Source organism: Protomyctophum bolini, assembly GCF_963924005.1.
Source record: "Protomyctophum bolini genome assembly, chromosome: 6".
In the NCBI taxonomy this organism is placed as follows: domain Eukaryota; kingdom Metazoa; phylum Chordata; class Actinopteri; order Myctophiformes; family Myctophidae; genus Protomyctophum; species Protomyctophum bolini.
The window spans coordinates 37,044,639-37,069,776 of NC_137867.1; the positions used below are offsets into that span (position 1 = coordinate 37,044,639).

General features: G+C 42.8%; 1 protein-coding gene across 1 annotated transcript in view; it reads right to left on the reverse strand.

Moving 5' to 3' along the window:
• Positions 1 to 1,008: 1,008 nt before the first annotated feature.
• The window catches only part of LOC308316988 (rabphilin-3A-like), a 37,900-nt gene continuing 13,770 nt past the window's right edge, over positions 1,009 to 25,138 (reverse strand). Inside the window, exons 2-18 of the mRNA XM_080765778.1 lie at positions 20,794 to 20,897; positions 19,543 to 19,680; positions 17,241 to 17,370; positions 15,095 to 15,178; positions 14,603 to 14,756; positions 14,377 to 14,418; positions 13,147 to 13,380; positions 12,490 to 12,639; positions 8,797 to 8,876; positions 7,842 to 7,913; positions 6,569 to 6,678; positions 6,288 to 6,414; positions 5,543 to 5,599; positions 5,236 to 5,381; positions 5,056 to 5,137; positions 4,836 to 4,932; positions 1,009 to 4,723 (exon numbers count right to left, since the gene is read on the reverse strand). Of these exons, the coding sequence (XP_080621904.1) occupies positions 4,593 to 4,723; positions 4,836 to 4,932; positions 5,056 to 5,137; positions 5,236 to 5,381; positions 5,543 to 5,599; positions 6,288 to 6,414; positions 6,569 to 6,678; positions 7,842 to 7,913; positions 8,797 to 8,876; positions 12,490 to 12,639; positions 13,147 to 13,380; positions 14,377 to 14,418; positions 14,603 to 14,756; positions 15,095 to 15,178; positions 17,241 to 17,370; positions 19,543 to 19,680; positions 20,794 to 20,870 (1,911 nt within the window). The 5' untranslated portion in view covers positions 20,871 to 20,897 and the 3' untranslated portion in view covers positions 1,009 to 4,592. The remainder of the gene's footprint in view (positions 4,724 to 4,835; positions 4,933 to 5,055; positions 5,138 to 5,235; positions 5,382 to 5,542; positions 5,600 to 6,287; positions 6,415 to 6,568; positions 6,679 to 7,841; positions 7,914 to 8,796; positions 8,877 to 12,489; positions 12,640 to 13,146; positions 13,381 to 14,376; positions 14,419 to 14,602; positions 14,757 to 15,094; positions 15,179 to 17,240; positions 17,371 to 19,542; positions 19,681 to 20,793; positions 20,898 to 25,138) is intronic.

A 25,138-nucleotide genomic window follows, 5' to 3' on the forward strand; every position in this document is an offset into this window, starting at 1 on the left:
CACCATCGAAAACCAATTAAACCCTGGCATTGGGTCCATTAATCCAGTGGTTCCCAAAGTGGGGTCCAGGGACCCCACTTTGGGGTAAATATCTACCTCAAAAGGGGTACCTGGTCCAAAAAAGTTTGGGAACACCTGCTTTAATCCACATCTTTATTACGTCATCATTGAGAGCTAAAAAGAGTTGGGAATTTGATATAAGTGATGAAGTATGGATGAATATATAGTAGTCCTAGTAGTACAAAGTAGTAGTAAGGTTGAAATCTCTTTTTTGCAAGTAGAAATTAATCCGGGTCTTACAGGGTTCAACATCTGCAGTGCCTATACACGAAGTGTTAACAATTAGAGAATGTAGAATAATTGTTATTTTGATCGACGTTTGCCTATTATCTTCTTATCCAATAACGAAAATAATCTTTAGTTCTGGGTGCCTGGCTCAAATGCTGAATAAATCATGGGCCTTGATATGAACCACTGCACAATAGGACCATCAGGCTGTGAGTCACTCTGCTATATATATATATATATATATATATATATATATATATACTGTATATATTATAAAATATGCTATATATACTATAGCACAAACCCTCCTCCTGCCAGGACTGCCAGGGTCCCCCATGTGTTTTCTTATACAGCAGTAGGCTAACCGCTAAAGTATTGTTTGGTGTAAAACTATTTGTTCAGAATTGTCTTAATGAGAAGTGTTTTTTTAAATAGTTCATGTTATATAATTATCTGCAACTGCAACTCTTGTGTAATACATAGTACACCAGTTTTCTTCTTTCTTATATTATTATTTTTACATTATTTTGTCATAATTCCCATACACTATACAGTTTAAACTGCTTATGTTTATGTAAATTTCCACACAGGAAATGAATCCGTTTTTGATCAGGTGTTTATTGATCTGTGTAAACTCTGTAAAATCTTTACATGCAAAGTTATTTGCAAACATACATCTTTCCAGTGCATGCACTATCTATTTACAAATACAGAGGACAAAAAAACCAGCACACATTCCAATGAATTGGCAGAATTAAATTGAATAGCGCTGTTTGTTGATCGGCTTGAGGATATGCCTGCAGGAAAACAAAACAAATGAAGAGTATGGACTGAAGTGGTCTAAAGTGAGGTCAGGGGGTTCCAAGGGGTCCCCAGCTAAATGAGTTAATATAGCATCAAAAACAGCTTAAGCACTTTAAACCTATATACATTGGATATTTGACAATAGCTAATCTACAAGCTGCACAGCATACCATTACATGATGTGACGTGTTTGTGAGCTTGTGGATGTGCTATTTTCAAAAGATTTTGAAAAAACAAAATGACATTTTGGAACACAAATCTTGTCTTGGGGTCCCTGGCATGGAACAAAACACATTTTCAGATTGGGGCCAAATACATATTATTTTGTGGGTCCTTGACATGAAAGAGTTTGAGAAGCACTGATCTAATGTGAACAATTATGTCAGATTATGCACTCATTTGATTTTCAACCACTGGGGGGCAGAGTGTCTGTTCAAGATAAGTGTAGGTGAAAGAAAAGCAATGCATCTCTGGATACTCAAAGAGTGAGCTTCATCTCTTCAATGTCTACCTAAATCATGTCAAGTGGTTCTCAAAGTGGCGTCCACAGGGACTAGGCATGTCACAATTATTATACATAATCGCCTAATCGCCTTTTGCATAACCGTCATAATCGTTTCCTCGTTGAGAAGTATCCATATATTGTTCCAAAAGTTTGCAGAAATATCAGATCTATAAGCTTACGTGACATGTCATAAGCTTGTAGATAGATCAGCTATTTCTGCTATTTTAGAATTATTTGGAAAGTATAAAATTAAATTATTATAAATGTGTCAGCAATTTCCTTTTTTTAAGTTATTTGTCATATCTGCCCTGTGCAATTTGTGATTATGAAGCCTAAAGAAGAAACAAATTGTATCCATATTGTATCCATATGTTCCAATTATGTTCAATGCAAAAAACACAATCGCAGTTATCTGTGACAATTAATCGTCAACTTAAATTTGTAATCGTGACAGCCCTACCGGGGACCCATAGGGGGTTCCTGGAGGCCCCCATGCTAAATCAACTAGTTGGTCAATCACGACCAAATACATATTCATGAAATGAAAATGTTTCAGAACCACATTATGTGCTTGATAGGGATGGTAAAGATGCTTTCGTTAATGTGCTCAGTTGTCTCGCGTTATAAATCACTCCTGTTGATCTCATCCACTTTCATTCACCGACCGTGTGTACAATGCTACAGCAGTTTACCCTAAAGACTGGTTTGTGCAGATTTCACCACTAAAGCATCCTGATAGTCATGCAGCATAGATGCATCTGTTTTACTATGCCCTTTCTTATAGAAAATATCAAGAGGAATGTTATGGGGAAGAAGTGTAAACATTGATTAAATTATAATAGCATTAGATTTATCTTAAAAGTGTACAGTATTATATATATCTTGAACCACAAGACATTTCATGCATAGCTTTTTTTATTTTTGCCTTCTTTTCTTCCACTTCTTTTATTTATTTATTTATTTTACATTGGTTTTATCTTGCAATGTCTGTATAAATTGAGGTCATTCCATTGTGTAAGGTGTGCTTTCCTCAGATCATTGTGATTGCTGAACAGCCCACACGCTTTCGATTGATTGTGAGTGTGGTAGGCCCTGCTTTTGGGGTAACTGGCTTACACCCCGCCCTCAATTTTCAATTATTATAATTTGTTTCTTCCGAAAACAGCAGCTCTACAAGCCCACAATGTGTCACATCACGATGTGTTGTGAGCAGGGTTCATCGCCGGCTTGTGCTGGACATTTTTGTTAAATATTTGCCATGGACATCGTTACAAGAAACAGAGCTAGCCCTATATGTAAACTAGTGCTGTGGTCCTCGAACTGGGTTGAGGGACCTTCGGAGTTGCTTGATGGTGGTTCAAATGAACCATTACAGGTCTGTAACTCTGAATGTGTACAGATGGAACATTTGTAAATTTGGTTCCATTTGTACACACATATGAGTTCCATTAGGTGGACTCCTAATGTGCCATAGTGTCAAATCAGTGTCATACATATTCTGAAGAAAACCTGGAGATTGACGTTCAGTATTTGGGTCTCATGATCAAAATAAAAAATAAAAGCTTAAATTTGCCACTGACACATTTGTCTGATGACCTATCGATGACCCTGTTGTGAGCTTGTAGAGTGGCTGGCTATGTTTGCCTTGCGACACCGTCGTACGACGAAATATGATCAGGCTATGTGGTTAAAGCGGGCCAGGGTTGCTCCAGGCACATGGACGTCACGAGCACAGTGCATGCAAGTAAAGCTGCACATACTTATGACATATATAGACACTACTTCACCTTCTCTACCTGTTTAAGCGGAGCAGACTGAGCGCTGAGAGTAAGAAATGTAATGCATTCAGTATAAAAAATGTCTGCAGTAGAAAACCTCAGGGCCGTCAGGACGAGCGAGCCACGTGCTTTAGAGAGGTACAGAGCTTAGTTAGCAGAAGAAGAGAAGTCCCTTTTGCTGCCAGCTCTTACCGCAAATGAGAGAAAAAACTAAAACATATATCTCTGTTCACACTGGTCAGTTTCTCGCGACAAAGAGCTAAATCGTTTCCCACAAACTCAAATGTCACGACTAAACAGACTTACAGATTCATAATAAGATAGCCTAATATTGTACTAGGTGTGCTATAAATTTAAGACACAAATTAACAGCAACTGATGAAAGATGTGTTTCATCTAGCTCATATAGTCCATCCATATATGAATAGTGAATCATATACAGACCAGCTTTATCTAATTTCTATCCTAACCTGAGCAATGTATCAATATGTAAACATTTTTCTCACAAGATTATGTCAGTGACATTGGGCACAGTTGAAATATTTCAAGGTGCATTTGTGTGTTTCATCATGTCTCTGGCCTTGCATGCACATACAAGTGTTAGACTAAATAGTGATGTCATTTCACAGGAAATAAAACATTATACCCTGCCACAGCCACACTAATGAACTTAATTAAGATTTAATGGAGGTTGTTAAGTGGCTACATAGATAAACACCACAACATATTGCTATTCTTCTTGCCCCGTGCCTGTGAATTTAAAAATGAACTTTCTTTTACTTTGGAGTGTACTAAGTTCAGTATACCATTCAACTTAATTCACGGGCCTTTTATGCAACTGTATGCAAAGATGATTAACTTTTTAGTGTAGAATGTGTAGAAGTGTAGATGCTTTTTAATTATCTATCTTGCATTTCAATCCTAAATGTATTTTTAAGTATGCCATTTTTGACTTTTTAAGTGTGCCATAGATTTCAGCACAGGCAGAGAAACAGTTGGGAAATAGACAGGAAATAAATAGGCTAAAATATTACATCTGGGAAGGGAAAGGCATGGGAGCAATGCCTCTTTTTCTTTTGTTAAGGTATGGGGCAGGGAATAAGTATATGGGCAGAATGAAATGGAGCCTGAACGCGATGAAGATGAAGGTCTCTTGGGGAGAGGGAACTGGACTGAAGGGGAGAGATTTTAGTTCATGCAGATTAGGAGGCTAGTGGTTAATCACTAGAGACATGGTTCTCATTCAACAAGGTGTGCCAACGCTCAATCTTTTTGTCCTTGTTCTTCAGGCACTCATACCAGTGCTTCAGATTCTCTCCTTTGCCAGTGATTCCCAGCTGACAGCCACCTTTCACAAATAGGAAAACAAACAGTCAGGCGTGCCCAAGTGCAGAGGAGTTGGAGAATTTAATTAGTTTCAGAAAGTGTCACTGATCAAGGAATCCAAGGAAATAACATACCAATGTAGTCATTGGATTTCCCAATGTCATAGTCCCACACAGAGATGTCCAAAGTCTTCTTGGCCAGTTCAGGGTGTTTGATGTCATAGCCGAATTCCTGAAATGTGAATTGTTCCACAAAAGATCAACAAGTGATGCAAAGAGATGCAATCCAATAACACAATTTAAAAATAGCCATTTGTTTAGATTTCTGGCTTTCAGAGGGATTTGGAAAACGAACCTCATTGTACTCTGGATTTAGGGTCTTTTTCTTGGTCTGTGTCTTGTTTTTAGCCTTTTTCCCCATGTCAGGTTTCAGAACTCTGCAAATTAAATATTTGCTGTGAACATTTTTCCACAGCTGATCTGGTGTTTAGGTTGTCGAAACAATCACAGCAATCACAGCAATCATGGAACCTACATTTTGACAAACGGGTCAGAATAGCCGTTAGCGTCCATGGCGGCCAGGTGAACACAGCGCACCACACCAACAATGAGCCGACCAAGCTGGGTGCTGTACATGAGGGAGATCAGGATTCGGCCACGTTCCTCTACCTCCGCTCCAGGCTGGAGAGTGAAAGATGAAAGGGTGTGGGAAGGGGTACACAAGTGGGAGAGAAGGAAATCAAATGAGAGAGTGAGAGATGCTCGGGCAAGCTTCATGAGATGATTTGCAGCTTTAGTGAGGAATCTGTCATGTTTAGGCACGCCAGTTTTTTAGGCGTTACCTCATCCTCATAGAGTGTGATGCCTCGAGATGAGCCTGCTGTTGCGTTTTTCTTCGCCTGTGAAGGGAACGAGATGACTGCAGGTTAATTACCAAATCTAGATATATGGGAATACAGTACCACAGCTGACTGTGACGATTAATTCATGCAAAATTACCTAGAACTATTCTCGACCAACCAAATATGTTGTTCTATTTTTGTACTATCCTTCCTACACCTGTGTATTTATAGTCTGTATATTTATAGCCTCAATGCACTTGAACTTTCATCTGGATAATTCCTCACTTGTAGGTTCCACGTGAAAAATATGTATGAACTAATGATTGGTGGCTGTGTGACATTGGTAAAACTAAGGGCCTGCCCCCTGCAAAATGTGTGTACTTACTGTGTTAGTGTGTTGTCCCCTCGGGCTATGACCTGACGAAGATGACTTACACATCGAAACGTTGTCACTTTTTACCTGCACCCTGTTATAATAAACTAAGGGCCTAAATCGTCTGAGCTGCTCCAGTGCCTTCTCACAATGAATTACTATTATTTTATTATTTTAATATTAAAAAAATAAAAAGTAATAAAGAGCATGTGACGACTAAATAATAACTACTACATACTAATAGATCATTGGAACACAGGTAATTTTTTTACATTTCCTGAAAAGTAACCGTTTTGGACATACAAGGTTTCCGCCCGACAGCGATGGCATACCGAGCATACAATGTATTAGGCTTATTTCAATGCAACTTACAGGGACGACTCTCTCTAGACACACACTGAAGTTCTTCGTCTGGTTAAGCTTAAGTTTCTTCAGAGCCACTCTGGTCTCCCCAATGAATTCATTGTGCCCAAACTTGTCTTCATCGCATACAGCCAGTCTGCAAAAATCCAAACGAGAGAGCATTAGTCATTAAAGGTCATCTTTTAACACCAATCCGGTATATGAAGGATGAGGACATAAATTATATGATCATCTGAGCATGACGTGACGTTAAGTGGACAGGTTTATGTTTGATGGCTCGAGGAATCCACCTGAGGGTCTTGCGCTGCATGTCCTCATCTGTAAGTCCGTGGTAGGTTAGCGTCTCATTCCAGTTGGGGTTGCGCGTGTTCCTCAGGGTCTTTGTGCGCAGCTTTGTAGACTGTTGGATAAGGGGAGTAGGGGAAATAAGGTCCAGGACCAGGAACTGGCAATATGTAGGCCTATATATTATGTATTATTGCTTAATTATTAAGCACTAATACACAAGAGACTGTTGTTGTATGTGGGAATTGTATGTGAGGGTGTTAAACACGATGCAAACCGTAGTGCCTTAAACACAATATATTATGGCTTCTTAGCAAAATATTCACCCTTTTACGTTTTTGTGTTATTTTTAATTGACCTATTTGATCATAATACTACAGTGTCACACAAAAGCATCAAAAGTAACAGATCCGCAAGATCAATGCTTGCGGATCTGATGCTTTTGAATTTGAATCATGAAACGTAACAGTTTTGGACATATGAGGTTTCTACGAAATACAACAGTTACAGGTTTATTCATGCACCACAAGGTGTCAGAATTGTGCCTGCGGGAAGCTCTCCTCCTCTAACAGTAGATTGAATCACTGACATGTCACAGATCCTCCATGTCCTTCCAGTCTCCTCCTGTCCTGCCCCTACCTGCCCATCAGATGTCACTCTCCCCTCACGATCCATCCCCCTCATCTGTCATGTGTTACACCTGTGTCCTGTTAGCCTGTGTGTATATTTAACCATTTTAACCATATGTACTTCCTTGACTGGGGTCTCCCGGGGGTCTGTCTTTCTATACTAGGCTCATGTGGATTACGTGGTTAAGCCCTGCTCTTTTGTTGGTCCGTGTCTGATCACCTGCCTGTTTGTTTCCCAGTCTGTCTGCTCATGATCTGTATGTCGACCTCTCGGGATCCGCTCGTAATTCCGACGGCGCATTCATCTGACAACGTAGCTTCGCATGTGCCATGTGGTTAGGGTTAGGGACAGGGTTAGTAATGGGGCGACTCGGACCAAAATAATGACGTTGACCTGCTGGTTAGTCTGTCATTATGTCTGACAGTCTCTCGTGCTGTCTCACTATTTTCCTGACGTGTCTGCCAGCCTGTACATAGGTCTGTGACTGTACCCCCTGCCGCCTGCTGGTATGTTCCTGTATTGTGCCTATCTGAAGAAGGAAACTTGTGGTTTCCTCCTTAAATTCCTGCCTACTCTTTTCTGAGCTTGAGTCCTGCTTTAAATAACAGTGACATTGCCCCTCCCCCTACCCCAGGTGCATTCACTCACCTTGCTAGCTGGCAGCAGATGAAGCTTCACATAGGGATCTGCCAGTCCATTCGAGTCCATGGGTTTCAGTCCCTGAAGAGACGAGAGAGTGACGAGAGAGAGAGACTGTCCAATTACATCACCTCACATTAAAAGATGTGCATCCCTGGTTTCTTTCAAAATGCCCCCCCCCAAAAACACATCTATCAGGATACCACAAGGGATTCCCATTGAAAGGAGTTGGCATTCAATGCCGCCGTTTAAAAAAGTTTTCCTTTGTACAATATAGTGGTTCGAATTTTTTGGTGACATGTTGGCTATTATTGTGTTATTTTGTTATGATATGTTGCATTGAATACATAAGTCCACAATGGAAAGAAGTCCCCAGGACTTTCTTTGTGTTATCCTTTTAGAATTAATGTCTGCCTGTATCAGATATATACCTTTATTGAAAGGATAAGCCCCTTGAGATGTCGCATCTCATTTTAGAGGGGGTCCTCAACACAGATACATTGTACAATACAGTTCACAAAACAATACAACAGTACAACCATACACACAGACAGGACAAAACAAAACAAAACTGAACAAAAGCTCTCCCAAAGATAGCTCCCACCCCAATGTTCATATGGGGAAAAATATATACCCTTTGCACAATAAGACCATGTTATTAGGCAAAAAACTAAACAAAAACAAACAAGCAATGCCAGCATGCGTAATGTGATAATAATGAACAGCAGCACCGAGCCAGCAGGGAACCCATATGAAGGTACATACAGATCAGTCAGTATGTTATATTTATGGAATGCTGTTTGCATTTCTGACTAATAAAGTATTCAATCAACTAATCAATCACATATTGCAACCTTTTATATACTAGGCTGGTACCACCCTAGTATACGGAAGAGAGATTTGGTGACTTATAGGATGATGATGATTGATGATAAACATGTGTGCAGAGATGAGTGCGGTGTACCTTGGCTCTCATGATGCTACAGTGGAGGCTGTTGGTTGCCTGATCATAATGCAGGCTGAACTCTAGAGCACCCAGGGTGGCTGAAAAAGACACAGAGAAAGCATTACATAGAGAGCCATGAAGGCTGTTAGTGCTGGCTGGGAGACTACACTGCTGAACGACATATTATAGGCTGTTGGTGCTTTCCAGCACTGCTTCTCAACGTGGGACCTCCCCAGGGGTCCTTGAATGGGTTCCAGGGGGGTCCCATAGCTACATGATTGGAATATTTGAATCTAAATGAAATGGACCCTCAGACTCAGAGCGTGTACAAATGTAACCAAATGGACCTGTGAGGATCCCAGAGATACAAGAATCGTAAATGGGGATCCGTGGCCTAATTCGTATCAAACTGGGGGTCCTTGAAGGCTGAGAAAAGTATTCATTTCAGAATTAGTGTGGGATGAATTGTGGACATTGGACATCAGATCACTCATGTTTCAGCATACATGTGTTCACAAGACGTCATGTGTTTTTAACACATCATGTGTTATTAAGACGTCATGTGTTCATATAACCGAACCATGAAAATGCATGGTGTTCATTCAAAGACTATTGCCTATACCTATAGGACCCAGCAGGAAATCTCTTTTAAGAAAAGCAACACGGTATATATATAATATATAATATAAAAGGAATCAAATGAGAATCAGAATCAATCACAAAAGGATTTAGGACACACTGGCCTGAAAAGACCTCCCGTGCTGGATTGTATGAGAAAACAGTACTCTTTATAATATTGCCTCTATAAGTGTAAACATCCTTGTGTCAAATCTATAGTCTCCAACCGGCTGGCCCACAAGGCCTGTGGTTAAAAATAATTCAGACGCAAAGCAAGTATACTACTCATTCGGTTTTACTATTAGAGGTGTAAAAATAGATACCTAGCCAGTAGCCACACACCCACACAGGACAGATTTGATGAGATGGCTAGAGTGGGTAGAGAGGCCATCTGGGAATCAGAAGGTGTCTGTTTGGTCCCTGGCTTGGCTATTGTCCCTCAGCATGACACACCTGAGGCCAAATCTACAAATGCCTTCTATAAACCAGTAGTTCTTTGGTGTTGTTTTGTATATTTAATTATTTATGTAATGTCCTCGGGACAGGGAATTCTTTGTTATTCTTCTAGGACCCCCTCAAAATGAGATGCTATAAATCTCAAGGGGTTATTCCTAATAAAGAATTTCAATCATAATTATTGTCAGGACTGATTGGCTGATCAAGGCCATAGAGGCTCAAACTCTATTCAAAGTACATATAGCCTACCAACAGTTAGCTACCAACTCTGCATCTGTAACGAAAGGAAATGTCCTCACACACCCCAATTCCGGAGAGACACAGTGAAACCATTCCTATTTTTTGCAATTTCCGCCGTTCTCACTAGGGGACAAATTCAATCACAAGGGGAATCTGTATTCCATCAGCCCTGTTGTATCCTAAATTATTTGCACCGTTCCGTATTCCCGGAGCTCCGTATAGGTAACACCTCATCCCTCGGGAAGAGAATGAAGGCCGCCGGCTGCCGCCGGCTCGGAACGTGAAGTAGGCTAGAAGTGACATGATGACACTATTCTCATCACTCAAGGGGCTAGTACACACACAAATGTCATCTTACAGCTCACATCTCACCATTGACTTCTTTTATTCCCTTCTCTCCTTTGCTCCTAGGATATTGATTTGTGCTTGGATAATGCATGGTGCCTATCATCTATCATCTCCTACCAAGCACAGTGATTTGATTTCTGCCAGGGGCTTCCAGTTTGCTATAGTGCCGTGCGTTGGACAATTTATCAGCATGAAATATTGCCAGAGTGGATGATAGTGAAGAAGAAATCAAACTTGGACATGATTTAACTCAGACTCACAAAAGGGAAATGTCTATGCTGCCAAATTGATTGAATATAAATTCACGATGACGTATGATAATAGCCAGTATGATAAGTGATAAAAAATTAAAAATTTGTCTGCTTGATAACAAATCGGAAGATATCACTTGAGTCAAGAGTCATGCTGTACTCTATTTCATTTGAGGATGACTGGGGCTTTGTGTTTTACAACAAATTCATGGCTTTTCAAATCACTTAAGAGCAAGGTAGGCGTGCCGACAGCAAGGTAGGCGCGCTGACAGCAAGGCCTTACGGCTCGTGAGGCGCACTCAAGCAAGCTGCTACAGTAGGTCAATTAGTGTTCGCGCCAAGCAGCCGACGGCATTGCGTCAACGAGCAAGCCGTCGAGGGTTGGCTAACCGTGTCAGACAGAATAGGATATCACGTGACTCAAAAGGATCCCCCCCCCCCATTTGAGACACTCACACGTCATGTCAGTTGAAGTCTTCACACCCAGTTACTTAAGAGTGTCAGTTGTCAGTTGGAGTGACACCCAGTCACCCACACAGCCACAACACTAGTGATACCACCCAGATTTAGTACAAACATGGGAATGCTCTCATACTACTGCTCTGCCACCAAAATGTGGAATGCCCTGACACCATCCATTATTAAAGGATGTGTAACGCTGGTATGTTTCCAAATTGGCCTGGAAAAAAAACATCTAAAAACATCTAAGACCTAAATGTAATTTCCCCATCTCGTTTGTATATTGTTGATGACATGTATTATATTGTGTAAATTTGGTATGCTCTAATGTTGATGAATTGAATACAGTACATAGGACCACAATGGAAACAAGTCCCCAGGACCTTTTTGTGTTATCCTTTTAGCTTTAATGTCTGTACCACGTGCTGTTTACATTTCTGACTAATAAAGTATTCAATCCATCAATCCATCAATCCATCAATCCATCAATCCATCAATCCATCAATCCATCAATCCATCAATCCATCAATCCATCAATCCATCAATCAATCCCCAACCCTCCTGGGGAAAAAAACCAATATTGCATACCATCCATGAGGTAAATGCATGGTAAATGATGCATTTATAATAGCACCTTTATCCGAAGCGCTTCCACAGTCTGCTTTAGATTCACCCATTAACACACACATTCACACCAAACCTTCCCGATTTCCCAAGCGGCCGCTCTACCTCCTGAGCCACGCTGTAAAACTAAAGAACATGCCATTATGCACGGACATCAGTGGAGCTCGCTGAATGAGCAGATGAACAGATGGTGTACTATTGCTACTACTCCTACTGGTGTAAACAAGGTAACTAAGTACATTCACTTAAGTACGGTACTTATGTACAATTTTGAGGTATTTGTACCTTACTTGAGTATTTCCAATTTCCAATACTTCTACTCCACTACATCTCGGATCAATTTTTTTTTACTTCTACTCCACTGTACATTTATTTGAAAACGTTATAGTTACTAGTTACTTTATAGATTTTGATCATTATTACAAAACATACATGAACCACTTCAGCCCTATGGACATTTCAGCCATTTGAAAATGGCCGATTCAAATCTTTTGAAAATTGCAGATCTACGAGCTCACAATGTGTCCCAGTGTGAGCTTGTAGATCTGTTAATTTCCAAAGATTTGTATACATTTGAAAACATGAAATGGGACATGCTGTACTTTAAGTACATTTTGATGCCAATACCGTTTACCGGAATTCCAGATTTACATTGCATTATTGATACTTTTACTCACAAAATGTGAGTTCTTTTCCACCACTGTGTACAACTCACTGCCTTCGTCCGAGTCGTAGTCGTTGAAGTCGTCCGTGTCGGATGGGGGAGGAGGCTGCTGTCGGGCGGCCGGGGCCCGCTTCGTCTCCTCCCGCGCTACAGGAGGCGCTGCTGCTGCGACCGATGGATAAGCATCTGGTTCCATTGGACCTGCAACCCATTGATATTAAGTTCGTTGGAGCCAGCATGATCTAGTATGAGAGTGACAACACTAGCAGTGACTCCCATTGTAACAATGGGAAATGCGGAAGTGCTCATCTCAATGGGATAGTTCCAATGTTTGGAACTATAGCACATAGAAGCACCCCGGCTTTGTAGCGAGATCAAAGCGTATTTGGCGACTACGGCTCTGGTTGGAGCGACCTGTCTCCAACGGGAGGAGTCAAGCGCAAGTGCTGAGGGTACACTGTGCTTTGTCTTACAAGAATGTGAAATAGGATACAGTAGATAGAAAGAGGATAATTCAAGCTTTCCATAAAGCTGAAATGTTGGTGAGTTTGACGTTGTTTAATACAATCAGATTGGACGTATGGGCTGTCAAGGCCAGAAAGTAGTTTTGTGCCACTCAGTATAGGCGTTCCCGCATGTCACATGACATGCATATACACATATATATATATATATATACATCACGATGAGTCCTGTGCTGTTACTCACCTGGCTGGGTACCGGTGGCGGACGCAGCCGCCGGCGGTGGTCTGGAGCTGTGGACGGGCACAGCCTTCTTCATCACCACAGGGCTGGCCTGGCCTGCACTGCCCCGCGCGTAACCTCCCGGAGCAGCCCCGCCTGCTGTGGGTTTAGGGGCCACAGGTGGTTTAGGGGCCACAGGTGGTTTAGGGGCCACAGGTGGGTAGTCGGCGCCTGCACGGCCCTGTGGTTGTTGTGGTCCTAGACCGCATGCACGAATGCGAATTAGCATGGGTTCGCCCCACACACATGCGCTCGCACAAAAATCATGCGCGCGTGCACACACACACATGCACGCACACGCACGCATATGCACACGCACGCACACGCACACACACACACACACACACACACACACACACACACACACACACGTCTCACACACACACACACACACACACACACACACACACACACACGCACACGCGCACACACACACACACACATACACACACATGTCTCACACACACACACACACACACACACACACACACACACACACCACTTCCCACCTCCACTGCAGTTAAATCTGTAATACCCCCCCCCCCCCCCCCCAGTCTCTCTGGATACTTTTGATGTTGCAGCCTTTCGGGTTGCACAGGCATTGACCTACATACAGTGCTAGACTGCCTATATGCCTATAAAGCTATACGCATTTTCTCCACTTTCTGTCATGTGCATGCCACATTGCCACATTTCACAGGCAATTGCATACAAAAAAGCGTCCGTTTCTTTTCTTTTCTTTTCTTTCCTTTTTTCTTTTTTTTTGGTGACCCGTCACACTGGGGCCGCCCGGAGGCACACCTCCCCGTGTCACAGCATGCACTTCTCAACATTCTAATTGAGCCTCTGCGCCTCATTCCTCCCTCTGCAACAGGAGGCGGTGCTGACAAATTTGGGAAGCGGATCAAAGGAAAGATGGTTTATACTGTATGTGGTGGGGGTTTAAAAGTAATGAGAAGAAGTATGGGCTGGCGAAGGGGTTGTGTGTGTGTGTGTGTGTGTGTGTGTGTGTGTGTGTGTGTGTGTGTGTGTGTGTGTGTGTGTGTGTGTGTGTGTGTGTGTGTGTGCTGCTGCTGGGTTGAGAGACTAAAGAGGTGGTGCTTAAGGAAAATGGCAAAGCTCTGGAGGTATAGACATATCACAAAGGTGGAGTAAAAGGTTAGAGATCTTTTAATGGCTGTTGAAATAACTTGCCTGTTACAGCCGGCTGCTGAGAGGCGGCAACCTGAGTCTGACCTGAAAGAAGTTCAAAATGGTAGAAAGGATGGAGAGAAAGTTAAAGGCTTTTGAGCAAAGCACAGGGCATGAAAAATAGCCTCTATATGTCAGACTATATTACTCAAACAAATCTGGGCCCTTCTTTATTCTCTCAGTCTTTCGGTGCACTAAGGGACAGGGGGAGAAAAATGAGTCTAGCTACCCTGGGGCTGTGGTTGGGATTCAGACGCTGGGGGCCCCTGGGGGTCTGCAGCTTGCTGGGCGTTTGCCTCTGCGGGTTTGGAGATTGGCATAGGAGGAGGTAGGAAATGCTTAGGGAAGCCTTTGAAGAACCAGGCACCAGACCTCTTCCATACCTTGGGGAAGAAAACAAATATTACTGTCATAGGCTTCCCAGCAGACATGGATACACTTTAGTTAGATTTTGCATTCAAACCAGATTAGATTAGATAAGAATAAACACTTACTTATAGGCCTATAGCACTTTTCTATAAACATGTTTTTTACAAAGTGCTTCACAGTTGAAAACAAATCTCATAGACTGCCGACATACAGCATTATGTTTTGTTCAACATTTTGTAGTCAAAATTGATTAATAAAACAATAACAATAACTTAATTAGTAAAGCACTCTTCTATGAATACATTTACGAATTGCTTCACAGTTGAAAACAAGTCACAAAGGCGACACTTGCCTCCCGCTGTTCCTTGCAGATCTTGCAGAGCCACACGGAGCGTGGCCGGCTGTTCGTTTGGATTCCACACTTTGTGCACATGTTCTGTGTGAGGTGAGAACATCAAGGTTATCAAGTTTATATACTGTATGACAGTATGTATCGTATGGCTTAACTACTTTCAACCTTTTCAGAATATCTCTTGTACAACAAAGTATGAAGAAAAAAACCTACAGAGGACAGGTGTGTCGGATAAGTAGCAAAAAACTGGAATGCTGCTTCCTTACAGAATGTATTTAAGCAGCAACATTTCAGTCGGTCAGACCTTCATTTGGGTATTAATGTGCGGGATTCCAGTTTTTCGTATAAAATAGGGGAATGGAACATTTTTCCTGTTTTCAACATCATCTTCATATGGGTCCTGACTAATGCTCACTAATAGTCACTATATGGTACAGTTCCATTGCTGTCTACACTCTCTGTGTCTCCGGGGTGGACTGTGGAGGTAAAATCTTTTGCCATCATCTGTGGTCATTTCAATATGATTTCAAACCTTTTAATTAGTTTTTGTTTTATTGATGCAAGAACAATGGCTTCTATTTCAGCATGCTAAATTAGCATGGATGGAATGATGATGTCATTGGTAGGCAGGTTTCTGAGCTGTCCACCACTGAGACACAGTATGCTATACTGTAAATGGAAATTATGCTATAATGTCGAGCCCTGAGGCCCATAAGGCAGGAGCCTATATCCTGTTTCCTTAGCACTGCGTTACACCCTCTGGACATAACGCTAGCATGTCGCAGGGACTTAAGACACACGCATACTCCACTTTTAAACATTGTAGGCGATAACCTGCTCAATGCAGTGATATAAGCGACTCACTGTTGACTGGGTGGGCCTTTTCTCACCCTTAATAGGGCATTCTTTTTGTTAGCTTCTGAAGGAGGCGGTCACACTTCTTTGATGTTGCAAGAAAGATGTATTTGGCGCTGCACTGCGGTGACATGGACATAAGGGCTACGCTTGCATGCGCGCCCTTTGCCTAAGACAAATTTCTTCCTCGGGAGACAAATAATAAAGAACCTGGAACCTTGAACCTTGATAGTAGTGGCGTACACAAACATTTCAAAAATCAACTAATTTAAGCCTAGAATCAAGCCATACAACATCCTGGTGAATCATGACCATAAAACCTTTGATTCTGTAAAAAGAAAAAGAAAAAAAGGGAAAAATTGTATAATTGATGATGATGAACCAGCATCCTCGATGGCTTAACATAATTGATATATAACTTTAGGAAACCTTTATGGAGAAAAATGCATGGCCTATTTTTGAGTGGAACCACAAAATGACTGACTCCACTGCTATGTCCTGGCCTATGCAGTGCCAAGCAGAGAGGCATTAGCTCCCATTTCTTTGGGTATGAATATGAATGACCTGGCCGGGGATCGACCCCGTATAGTCTCAGGGTGGACAGACACTCTGACCACAAGGCCACTGAGCTGCATGGCTTAAATAATGAGCATCTGTGAAGACCAATTATATGAACATAAGGTTGAAAATGGGTGGTGCTCCTTGGTTAGAACCATTTAAGGCCCAATAAAACAATACAGTTATATGATGACGGATTGTGTTTCGTAGATAGGTTTATTGGACCCTACAGCTGCATGCCCGCAACACAGAGGTTTTTGTTCTGTTGCTCATTAGTCATTATAGCCAGGGGTGGAAAGTAACTAAGTACATTTACTTACTGTCTGTACTAGAGTACAATTTTGAGGTATTGAGTATTTCCAATTTCCAATAGCCTACTTTTACATCTACTCCACTACATCTCAGAGGTGAATATTGTACTTTTACTATACATTTATTTGAAAACTTTACTACAGTAGTAACTTATAGGTTCTTCACTTCAGCCCTACATTTCGACCATTTGAAAATAGCCGATCTACGTCGCGATGCGACTCATTGTGAGCTTGTAGATCTGCTATTTTAAAAAGATGTATACATATTTAAAAACTTTAAATGGGAAATTCTGCACATACTGGACTTTATACGTAATAGAGTAGGTCTTAAATTGCAGTTTTGCTACTTTTACTCTTAGTAAAAAGTGTGAGTACTTTTTTCTCACCCACTGGTAATTAACCCGGCAGTTCTCCTACTATACCTTCTTGCAGTCCTCACACACCACAGAGCTGACCCCGGGCGATCCCAGCTGCTCCCCGCACAGCAGACAGCGGGACACGCCGTCTCCACACACCGTCTTCTTCATGTCATCCAGACGGTTCACCAGGCGCCTGCAACGGGATGGCGTGAGTGAGGAACGAAACCAAATGCATTCCTTGATCACCTCTCTTCTCTATATAGCTATGGCCGTGTGTGTCTCTATGTATGTATGTCCCTATGCTATGTAGTATGTATATCCGTTTAGAGTACTTTAGTGTAAAAACAGCTGCAATACCGCTGGCTGACATAAAGTGTCACTGTTGGGAATCCTAACACGCTCGCATGCACGCACACACACACACACGCACGCACGCACGCACGCACGCACACACGCACACACACACACACACACACACACACACACACACACACACACACACACACACACACACACACACACACACACACACACACACACACACACACACACACACTGACCACTGCAGCCTACACCGCTCAATTTGCACAGGTGTGATATATTTTGTATTTCAAGGACCAATGTTTTACAAATGGATTTTACAAATTTGTACAATAATGATTAATAATTTTACAATAATTTAGAGGCAAAGCCCCTCACAGGACCCCCGGGGGTCCCAGGACCCCTCGTTAATAACCACTGTACTACACAGTACATAGAATGTCATTGTTGTAGAGATTGTCAATCTGAGTTTTAACAAGAAATCTGCCTTTGAGACACACTGTGATTTCCCCCCCCCTTCCTCATATCCCACTGGCATTTAATTCAATTCAAATTCAACATACCGTAACACCTCCACTCCTGGAGAAAAAAGCCTGTCACTTCATACACTCTGTCCCATGTGTCCACACATCTTTGAACAGCACAAACTCTTCACACATTATTATCATCTTGCCCAGGTTTATTGCTTCGACACCGCGCCGCAAGACGACCCGTCGATCAGCGTGTGCATGTTTCTGGACCCAGCATTGGCTGGATTATTACCTTGGTGAAATAAGCTCTCTCTTTCCCTCTCCAGGTTCTTGGCGACTCTGTCTCCCCTCCCCCACCCCCTATCTCGTTCCAAAGGACCCTTAAGAATCCATTTGGTTACATTTGTACACTCTCAGAGTTAAATTAACCCTGAGGATTTTACTGTGCACACAGCTTTCACTCCTTCCCTCTGAGAGGCCAGGCATGGTCATATCACTGCGTAGATATTAGTCTAGACTCTAGAACTTCGGTGTGAAAGATGCATTTCCAAGGGGCAGATACAAACATAAATGGTAAATGGTGCATTTATATAGCAGGCGCTTTACATAGATTGTGCATTACATTCACCTATTCACACACACATTCATACACTGATGGCAGCAGAAACCATGCAAGGCACCAACCAGCACATCAGGAGCAATTAGGGGTTCAGTGTCTTGCTCTTTTCTTTTTTACTTAATTTTTAACCCACGATTTTGTAACCCATTTTTCACCCCTGTGTCAATTATCTAATGTGATCCTGGGCTCTACACACCCTCCGCCAACCTGGGGAGAGCAACGGACTTGAACTCATGCTTCCTTCATGCCTGAGTGTCCAAGTTGCTCCTTTACACCTGACAGGGGGGAGTTTCCCTGGTTGGACGTAGCGCGTGGAAGGAACACGTTATTCCAACCAGTTCCTTTCCCCTCCATCAGGCGCCCCGGCTGGCCAGGGGGAGGCCGTTTAGAGACCAGGATTACTGCATGTTTTTGTGAGGGTACCTACCTAGGGGACACGGGGAGAACATGCAAACTCCACACAGAAACCCTTTCGCCAACACCGCCTCGGGTATGGGCACTGATGACGCGCGGAGGAGGAAACACGCCGCCAGCACCCACAGTGCCCCGAGCGGGAATCGAACTCAGGACCTTCTAGCTGTGAGGCGACAGCACTACCAACTGTGCCACCGTGCCCCTGCAGTGCTTGCTCAAGGACACTTCGACACTAACTCTGGGGGAGCCCAGGTTCGAACTGGCAACCTTGCGGTTACCATCCAGCCACTCTACGCCTGAGCCACCGCCGCCCCCATATTCAAACGTCACAGCCAAATTTAAAAAAAAAAAGCTACTTTGAATAGATATAGTAATATTGGTCACCCACACAACTCACAACTCTGGGGTGAGCGAAATGTACTTCAAACCGAGGAGTGTCATGACCAATCTGCCTATCTGGCTATTTTTCCACTTTAGCTGTAGCAGATTTGTCTAGTTTCCAGGCTACAGTCCATGGTCCTCCTGGTAAGGGAAATCTCACCCAATCCTCTCCTGCTCCATGGCCTCCATCTTCTCAGCGCGGGCGATCACATTGTTTATAATCTCCTTCTCTTCATCTGTCAGGTCTGGAGCAGGTCCTGATCCAGGGCCCGGGCCCGCCTGCATGGTCCAGTTGTCCCTGAAAGCCACAGACGTGGTTAATTAATCTGCAATGACTTGTAGGGCGACAGCTATTGTTTATTTTCCATAGCTATTATATTTTGTATAATCGACTAAATTAATCATTTATTATTTAACAAAATGTGGTTCACTGGCTTCCTTTAAAACAGGCCACTTGTCAGGAGACCAAAAGGGGAGGCAATTTATCACTTCTCCCTTAAATAATATTTAAGGGAGAAGTGATATATTACCTCCCCTTTTGGTCTCGACAAGGTTGTGACCCACCACCCTCTTTCCCCCAATCCCCCCTTTTTTCTACTCTGTACATAATGATTTATGATTTATGATGATATTGATTTTTGACTTAAACATTGTATAAATGGTGTCACACAAGAATAATTAGATCTGATCTACAAGCTCACAACTGTATTTCAAAAATATATGAATATTAAAAAAGAATATATACATTTAATCGATTACATTGATTTTGATTAACTGTTACACCCTACACGAGTGTCTCCTTGCTTAACAGGGAGCTGATTATACTCAAATAATGTGCACTAAACACCCACAATGAATACATTCAATACATTCAGTGTTGAGACGACGACGGGTTAAATGTTTCGGATGAAAACACCGGAGGCAGGAACATGGTAGAGTAACTGTACATACATGCTGTACAGCGATCTTTATGTGTGTGAGTGAGTAATGGACACATGCACATTGTGCAAGCACGCTGCAGTAACCCCCTGCTTTGTAGGGCTAGCTTGTACACAAATCATTCATGAATAAATATGCATTCACACCGCAGCATCCCCACATTACACTATTATATGCTCCAGTGTTGTCAGAGTTGATCTACTGCACACAGCACACAGGGATATGGAGAGATAAGAGTTGGGAGTAAAGAGCTTTTCAACTCACTGCTCCTTATCGCTGGTGATCACGCGTCGAAAGGAGGCGGGAGAAGGGGGGGGGGGAAAGAGAATACACTAGATTAGTGCCAGAGAAAAGGGATGCGGAGGGAGGCGGTTAATAAAACCACACAGCAGCTTTTCATAGTGATTACAGCACAGCGCTTGCCGTGCCCAAGCATATAGCATGCTGCTCTCTCTCTGCCACCCGCGCTTACTTGGCATGCACCACGGTCCTCTGCCTGCCGTTGGACACCCAGCGATCCGAGCTGCCGCCCATCACCGCGTCCGTCATGGCTGCTGCACTGCACTGTCACACAGGCTGTAGGTGGACAGACACGCACGCACGCACACGCACACACGCACACACACGCACACACGCACACACACACACACACACACACACACACACACACACACACACAGAGAGAGACATTAGAACCACATTTTATACCTGGTGTCACTATATCTTTGGAGAAAATAATAATTTTCAAAAAAGGCAAAAATAGCAGCTCTAACAGGTTGCTAGTATAGATCAGAATGTCCATTGGCTTCACCGCATGCGACACCGTCACACAACCAGTAGTGTGAAGTAACTAAGTAGGCTACTCAAGTCCAATTCTTTCTTTTCTTTAATAGCACTTTTTATGCCTTTATTGATAATGAAGTGAAGTTAGACAGGAAATGGAGTGAGTGTGTGGAGTTTTAATGTTCTCCCTGTGTCCCCTATAGGTACAGTACAGCCTCACAAAAAGCATGCAGTAATCATGGTCTCTAAACTGCCTCCCCCATGGTCAGCTGGGGCGCCTGATGGAGGGGAAAGGAATTGGTTGGAATAACGTGTTCCTGCTACGTCCAACCCAGGAAACTCCCTCCTGTCAGGTGGGAGTGTAGAGCCCAGGATTGATTAGATACTTGACACCGTGAATGGGTGAAAAGATGGCTTACAAAATCGTGGGATAAAAACAGCGGCGCTGTCAGGCCACACATTGGAGCCTAGGTGACCGGACCATTACGCCAGTATTTTTTACTTTAGAGTATTTCTCCATCTCAGAGGCAAATATTGTACTTTTCACTCCACTACAATTATTTAAAACTTTGGTTACTAGTTACTTTCACTAGTAAGAGACCACACCTTCGCTCAAGATCAACAGTTAATTGAAACAGAATGAGATGAATGCGGAGTGGAGTGAGGAACCCAAGATAGGGCGAGACTCAGGGTGGGGGCGTAGTCTCTGGAGCTGACAGTCATCTTTGCTCTACTCGGAATGAGCGGTTGGTCGTCTCTGCTCCGTCACTGCCCCCCCTGGATTCCTAGAGAATCGAGGCGGAAGGAGGGGATTGGGGTGGAGAATAGTGGAAAATAGCCGATCTACAAGTGCAGTACTCACAACCCATGTTTGGTCTGTCGTGGAGCAGAACAAACAACTTGGTTGAGAGATCGCAGGTGTATTTATACTGTGGTGATTGCACCGGGGATTGGCCAGGTGATAATGAAAGGCAGGTGAGTTTGATAAGGAGGGAGGAGTTGTTGATAATGAGGGAGGAGTGGTTTTAAGGTCAAGCGGAAGGAGGTCTCTTCTCCCGAAACTGCGTTGTATAAATACAACTTCCCTTGTAGATTTCGATGAATTATTATTACAAGATCTGCTATTTTCAAAGCATTTTTATTTTTATTTTTTATTTGGAAACTTGTGAAATGGGAAATTCTGTAAAATAAATTTACTTTCAGTATAATGCAAATGTGTTTGTACTTTTACTCGAGTAATTTTAGAATTCTGGACTGTTATTATTATAGTATTTCTACATTGCACTATTGATACTTTTATTTAAGTAAAATAATGTGAATATTTTTACCACAAGGGTCATACAAGGGTCCATTTGGTTACCAACTCCATCATCTAGCTGGGGGACCACCTGGAATTCCCTCAAGGACCACTGGTGATCCCCATACCACTGGTTGAGAACCACTGAATTAGATAACTGCACCTTGTAGTTATATCTTGCAATGTAATCACTTATCACATCTTTGCCACAAAACCTGAAGGTACTTTAATATGCTTGCTGGCAGGCAAGCAATAGCAATCTCGGAGCTTTATCTCTTATGCTTATGCAGCACTAACGTGAGCACAAACGACCGTAGCTCTGTTCTCTCATCATCGATGACATTTGCTCCCGAAATGACAAAATCTGTGAGGCAGCATAGTGCTGACCTCACATTGGCTGGACACCAGGTGCACTTTCTCTTATTGCCTAAAGACCGATTCAAATCTGATGCAACAATGTAGGCCACGGATTTACAAAGCAAGAGTGATCTGTGTTTGTACTTTGTAGATTTGTTGTAATATCGACTGTCAAATTGAATGGCCGTCAAAAAGCCATCAATCTTACTCTTTATGTATCTAAATCTCACAATCAATATCAACTTATAATGCCCATATAGTCCACTACGTATATGACGCAACGTTTTAGCAATTCCGAGATTGCAATGACAAAAGAGAACAGCGATGAAGTCATTGTATTTGTGTGAGTGGGTGCTTGGGCAGCTTAGTTAGTGCAATACTTCGATAGTGAATATCATATTCACACAGTGGGCATTTCGCTATTATTATGGGGGTGCGACATACTGTAAGAGCAAAATGCCACCATGAGAATCAATATAGTCAATTGGGAGTGGTTCTGCAGTAGACTCGGGAGAGGGGACATCTCCCTGGGGAATGAGCCAGGAGCCTGGAAACTAAAGGGTCCCTAAGGGTCAATTTGGGTCAATGTTCACACATTCAGAGTTGAATTAACACCAAGCATTTTACAATGTGGGACATAAGGCCAGTGTGGGCCAGCAAGAGCAGGGACGGTCCCTTCCAGAGGGACTTTGATGTATCGTGTGCTTCCATTCCAGGTAAACAAAGCTTGCGATGAACTGTGTCGAGACCGGTGAGAGAACCATCGTGGGTGGAGAGACTTGTAGGAGAGGACTTAAGAGAGAGCTTAAGGATAACGGAAAAGGGAAATCAATAGGTCCCATTTGTCTTCGGTTTCTTGCGAGTGAGCCGTCCATATAAGTCAAGACTAGCGGGAAGGGATCGGAAAAGAGAGAAAGACAGACTGAGGGAGGCCATATGACACGTTAGTGAATTCCACTTTCTAATCCTATAAACCACACATACAACTAAGTGCTGACAATGAGGAGAGCCTCTCGGCCTCTGGTGCATGTTCAACCGTACTAATATGCTCTATTACATATCAACCCACGATTCTGTCATGAACGCATGTTTCTATATTGCCAGCAGCACTCACTAAAAGAAAAAAGAAACCAGCAAATGTTGCTATAAATAGACAATATGGGTGTGGGCAGCTCCCTGATACTACTGCCTCTCCTCAATGGTGAGGAGAGAGAGGAGTGCATTTATCTTATTCTCGCACCCTGGGGGTACATTACTCTGACTGTATGCATCCCACACACTAAGCCCGGCCACCCTGACTCTCTTTCCCTGCACAAAAATGAATTATCCCCCTTTTGTTCAACATGATTGTCCTGGGGAGGTTGATGGAAAGTACTAGAGTACTAGAGAGGCATTCAGTCGCAGACAAGACAGATAGTGGATAACCACTCAACCCGACGAGACACACAGTTCTCTAACTAACCCAAAGGATATAGATGTTGTTTTTGTCACAGAAAAGTGACCCTTGCTGAAGAGGGAACAATCTATGTCCGAAAATATTTAATAGATGAATGAATGACATCGCCTGCATATACTGAATCTCTGACATATGTCAGACAAAGGCATCAGCCAGCACACTGCAGTTTCATAGAGAAAAACCTTGTTGAAAATACAACTTAATAAAATATGATAGTCAATGTGTAATTGCACGGTTGCGTCATGATTGCTGTATCCTTGAAGTGACACGATTTAACGTGCGTCATCTATGACTCTGCCTATACACACAGTCCTCCTCGTCATAATATGATGACTCAGACAGGTGATATCCTCTAAAGAGCAGTTGGTGTTTGCTTGCGTGTTTCAAAAGACAACTTGAAGCTTAAGCGAAGATGGCTCCGGAGGCAACAATCAACAGAGCGGGACCCGGGAACCAACAGCAAATCAGCCGTCTCTCTGGGGTAAATGCACTCTGGCAGAGCAGGAGCAAAGCATATAGTGAGAAAGACCAGACGGTGACTGGAGGAAACACCACCAGAGTGGCAGTGATTCAGATCGGTAGTCTGACTCTGCAGCATGTGTGACTGGACTGACAGGACTTCACTGGACTGGTCCTTATATGCTTGAACACGGTTTGAACACTGACACAGACCCTATTCTGGGGCAAACCTTTTGCACAAAATAGCAGAATGTACAAGCTCACAGCATGTCACCTTGCGACGCATTGTGAGCTTGTTGATCTGGAATTTACAGTACAGTGCATGAAAACAGAAAGGTCGCAAGTATAGAGCCATGGGGGACTCGAGTCAATTAACTATGGGGTTTAAGTGGTTAAAGGATTATGAAGCCGTGGCATTGTACTGTAAGTCCTCCACAGTCCACATAGCTGGAGCTTCTCTATAGC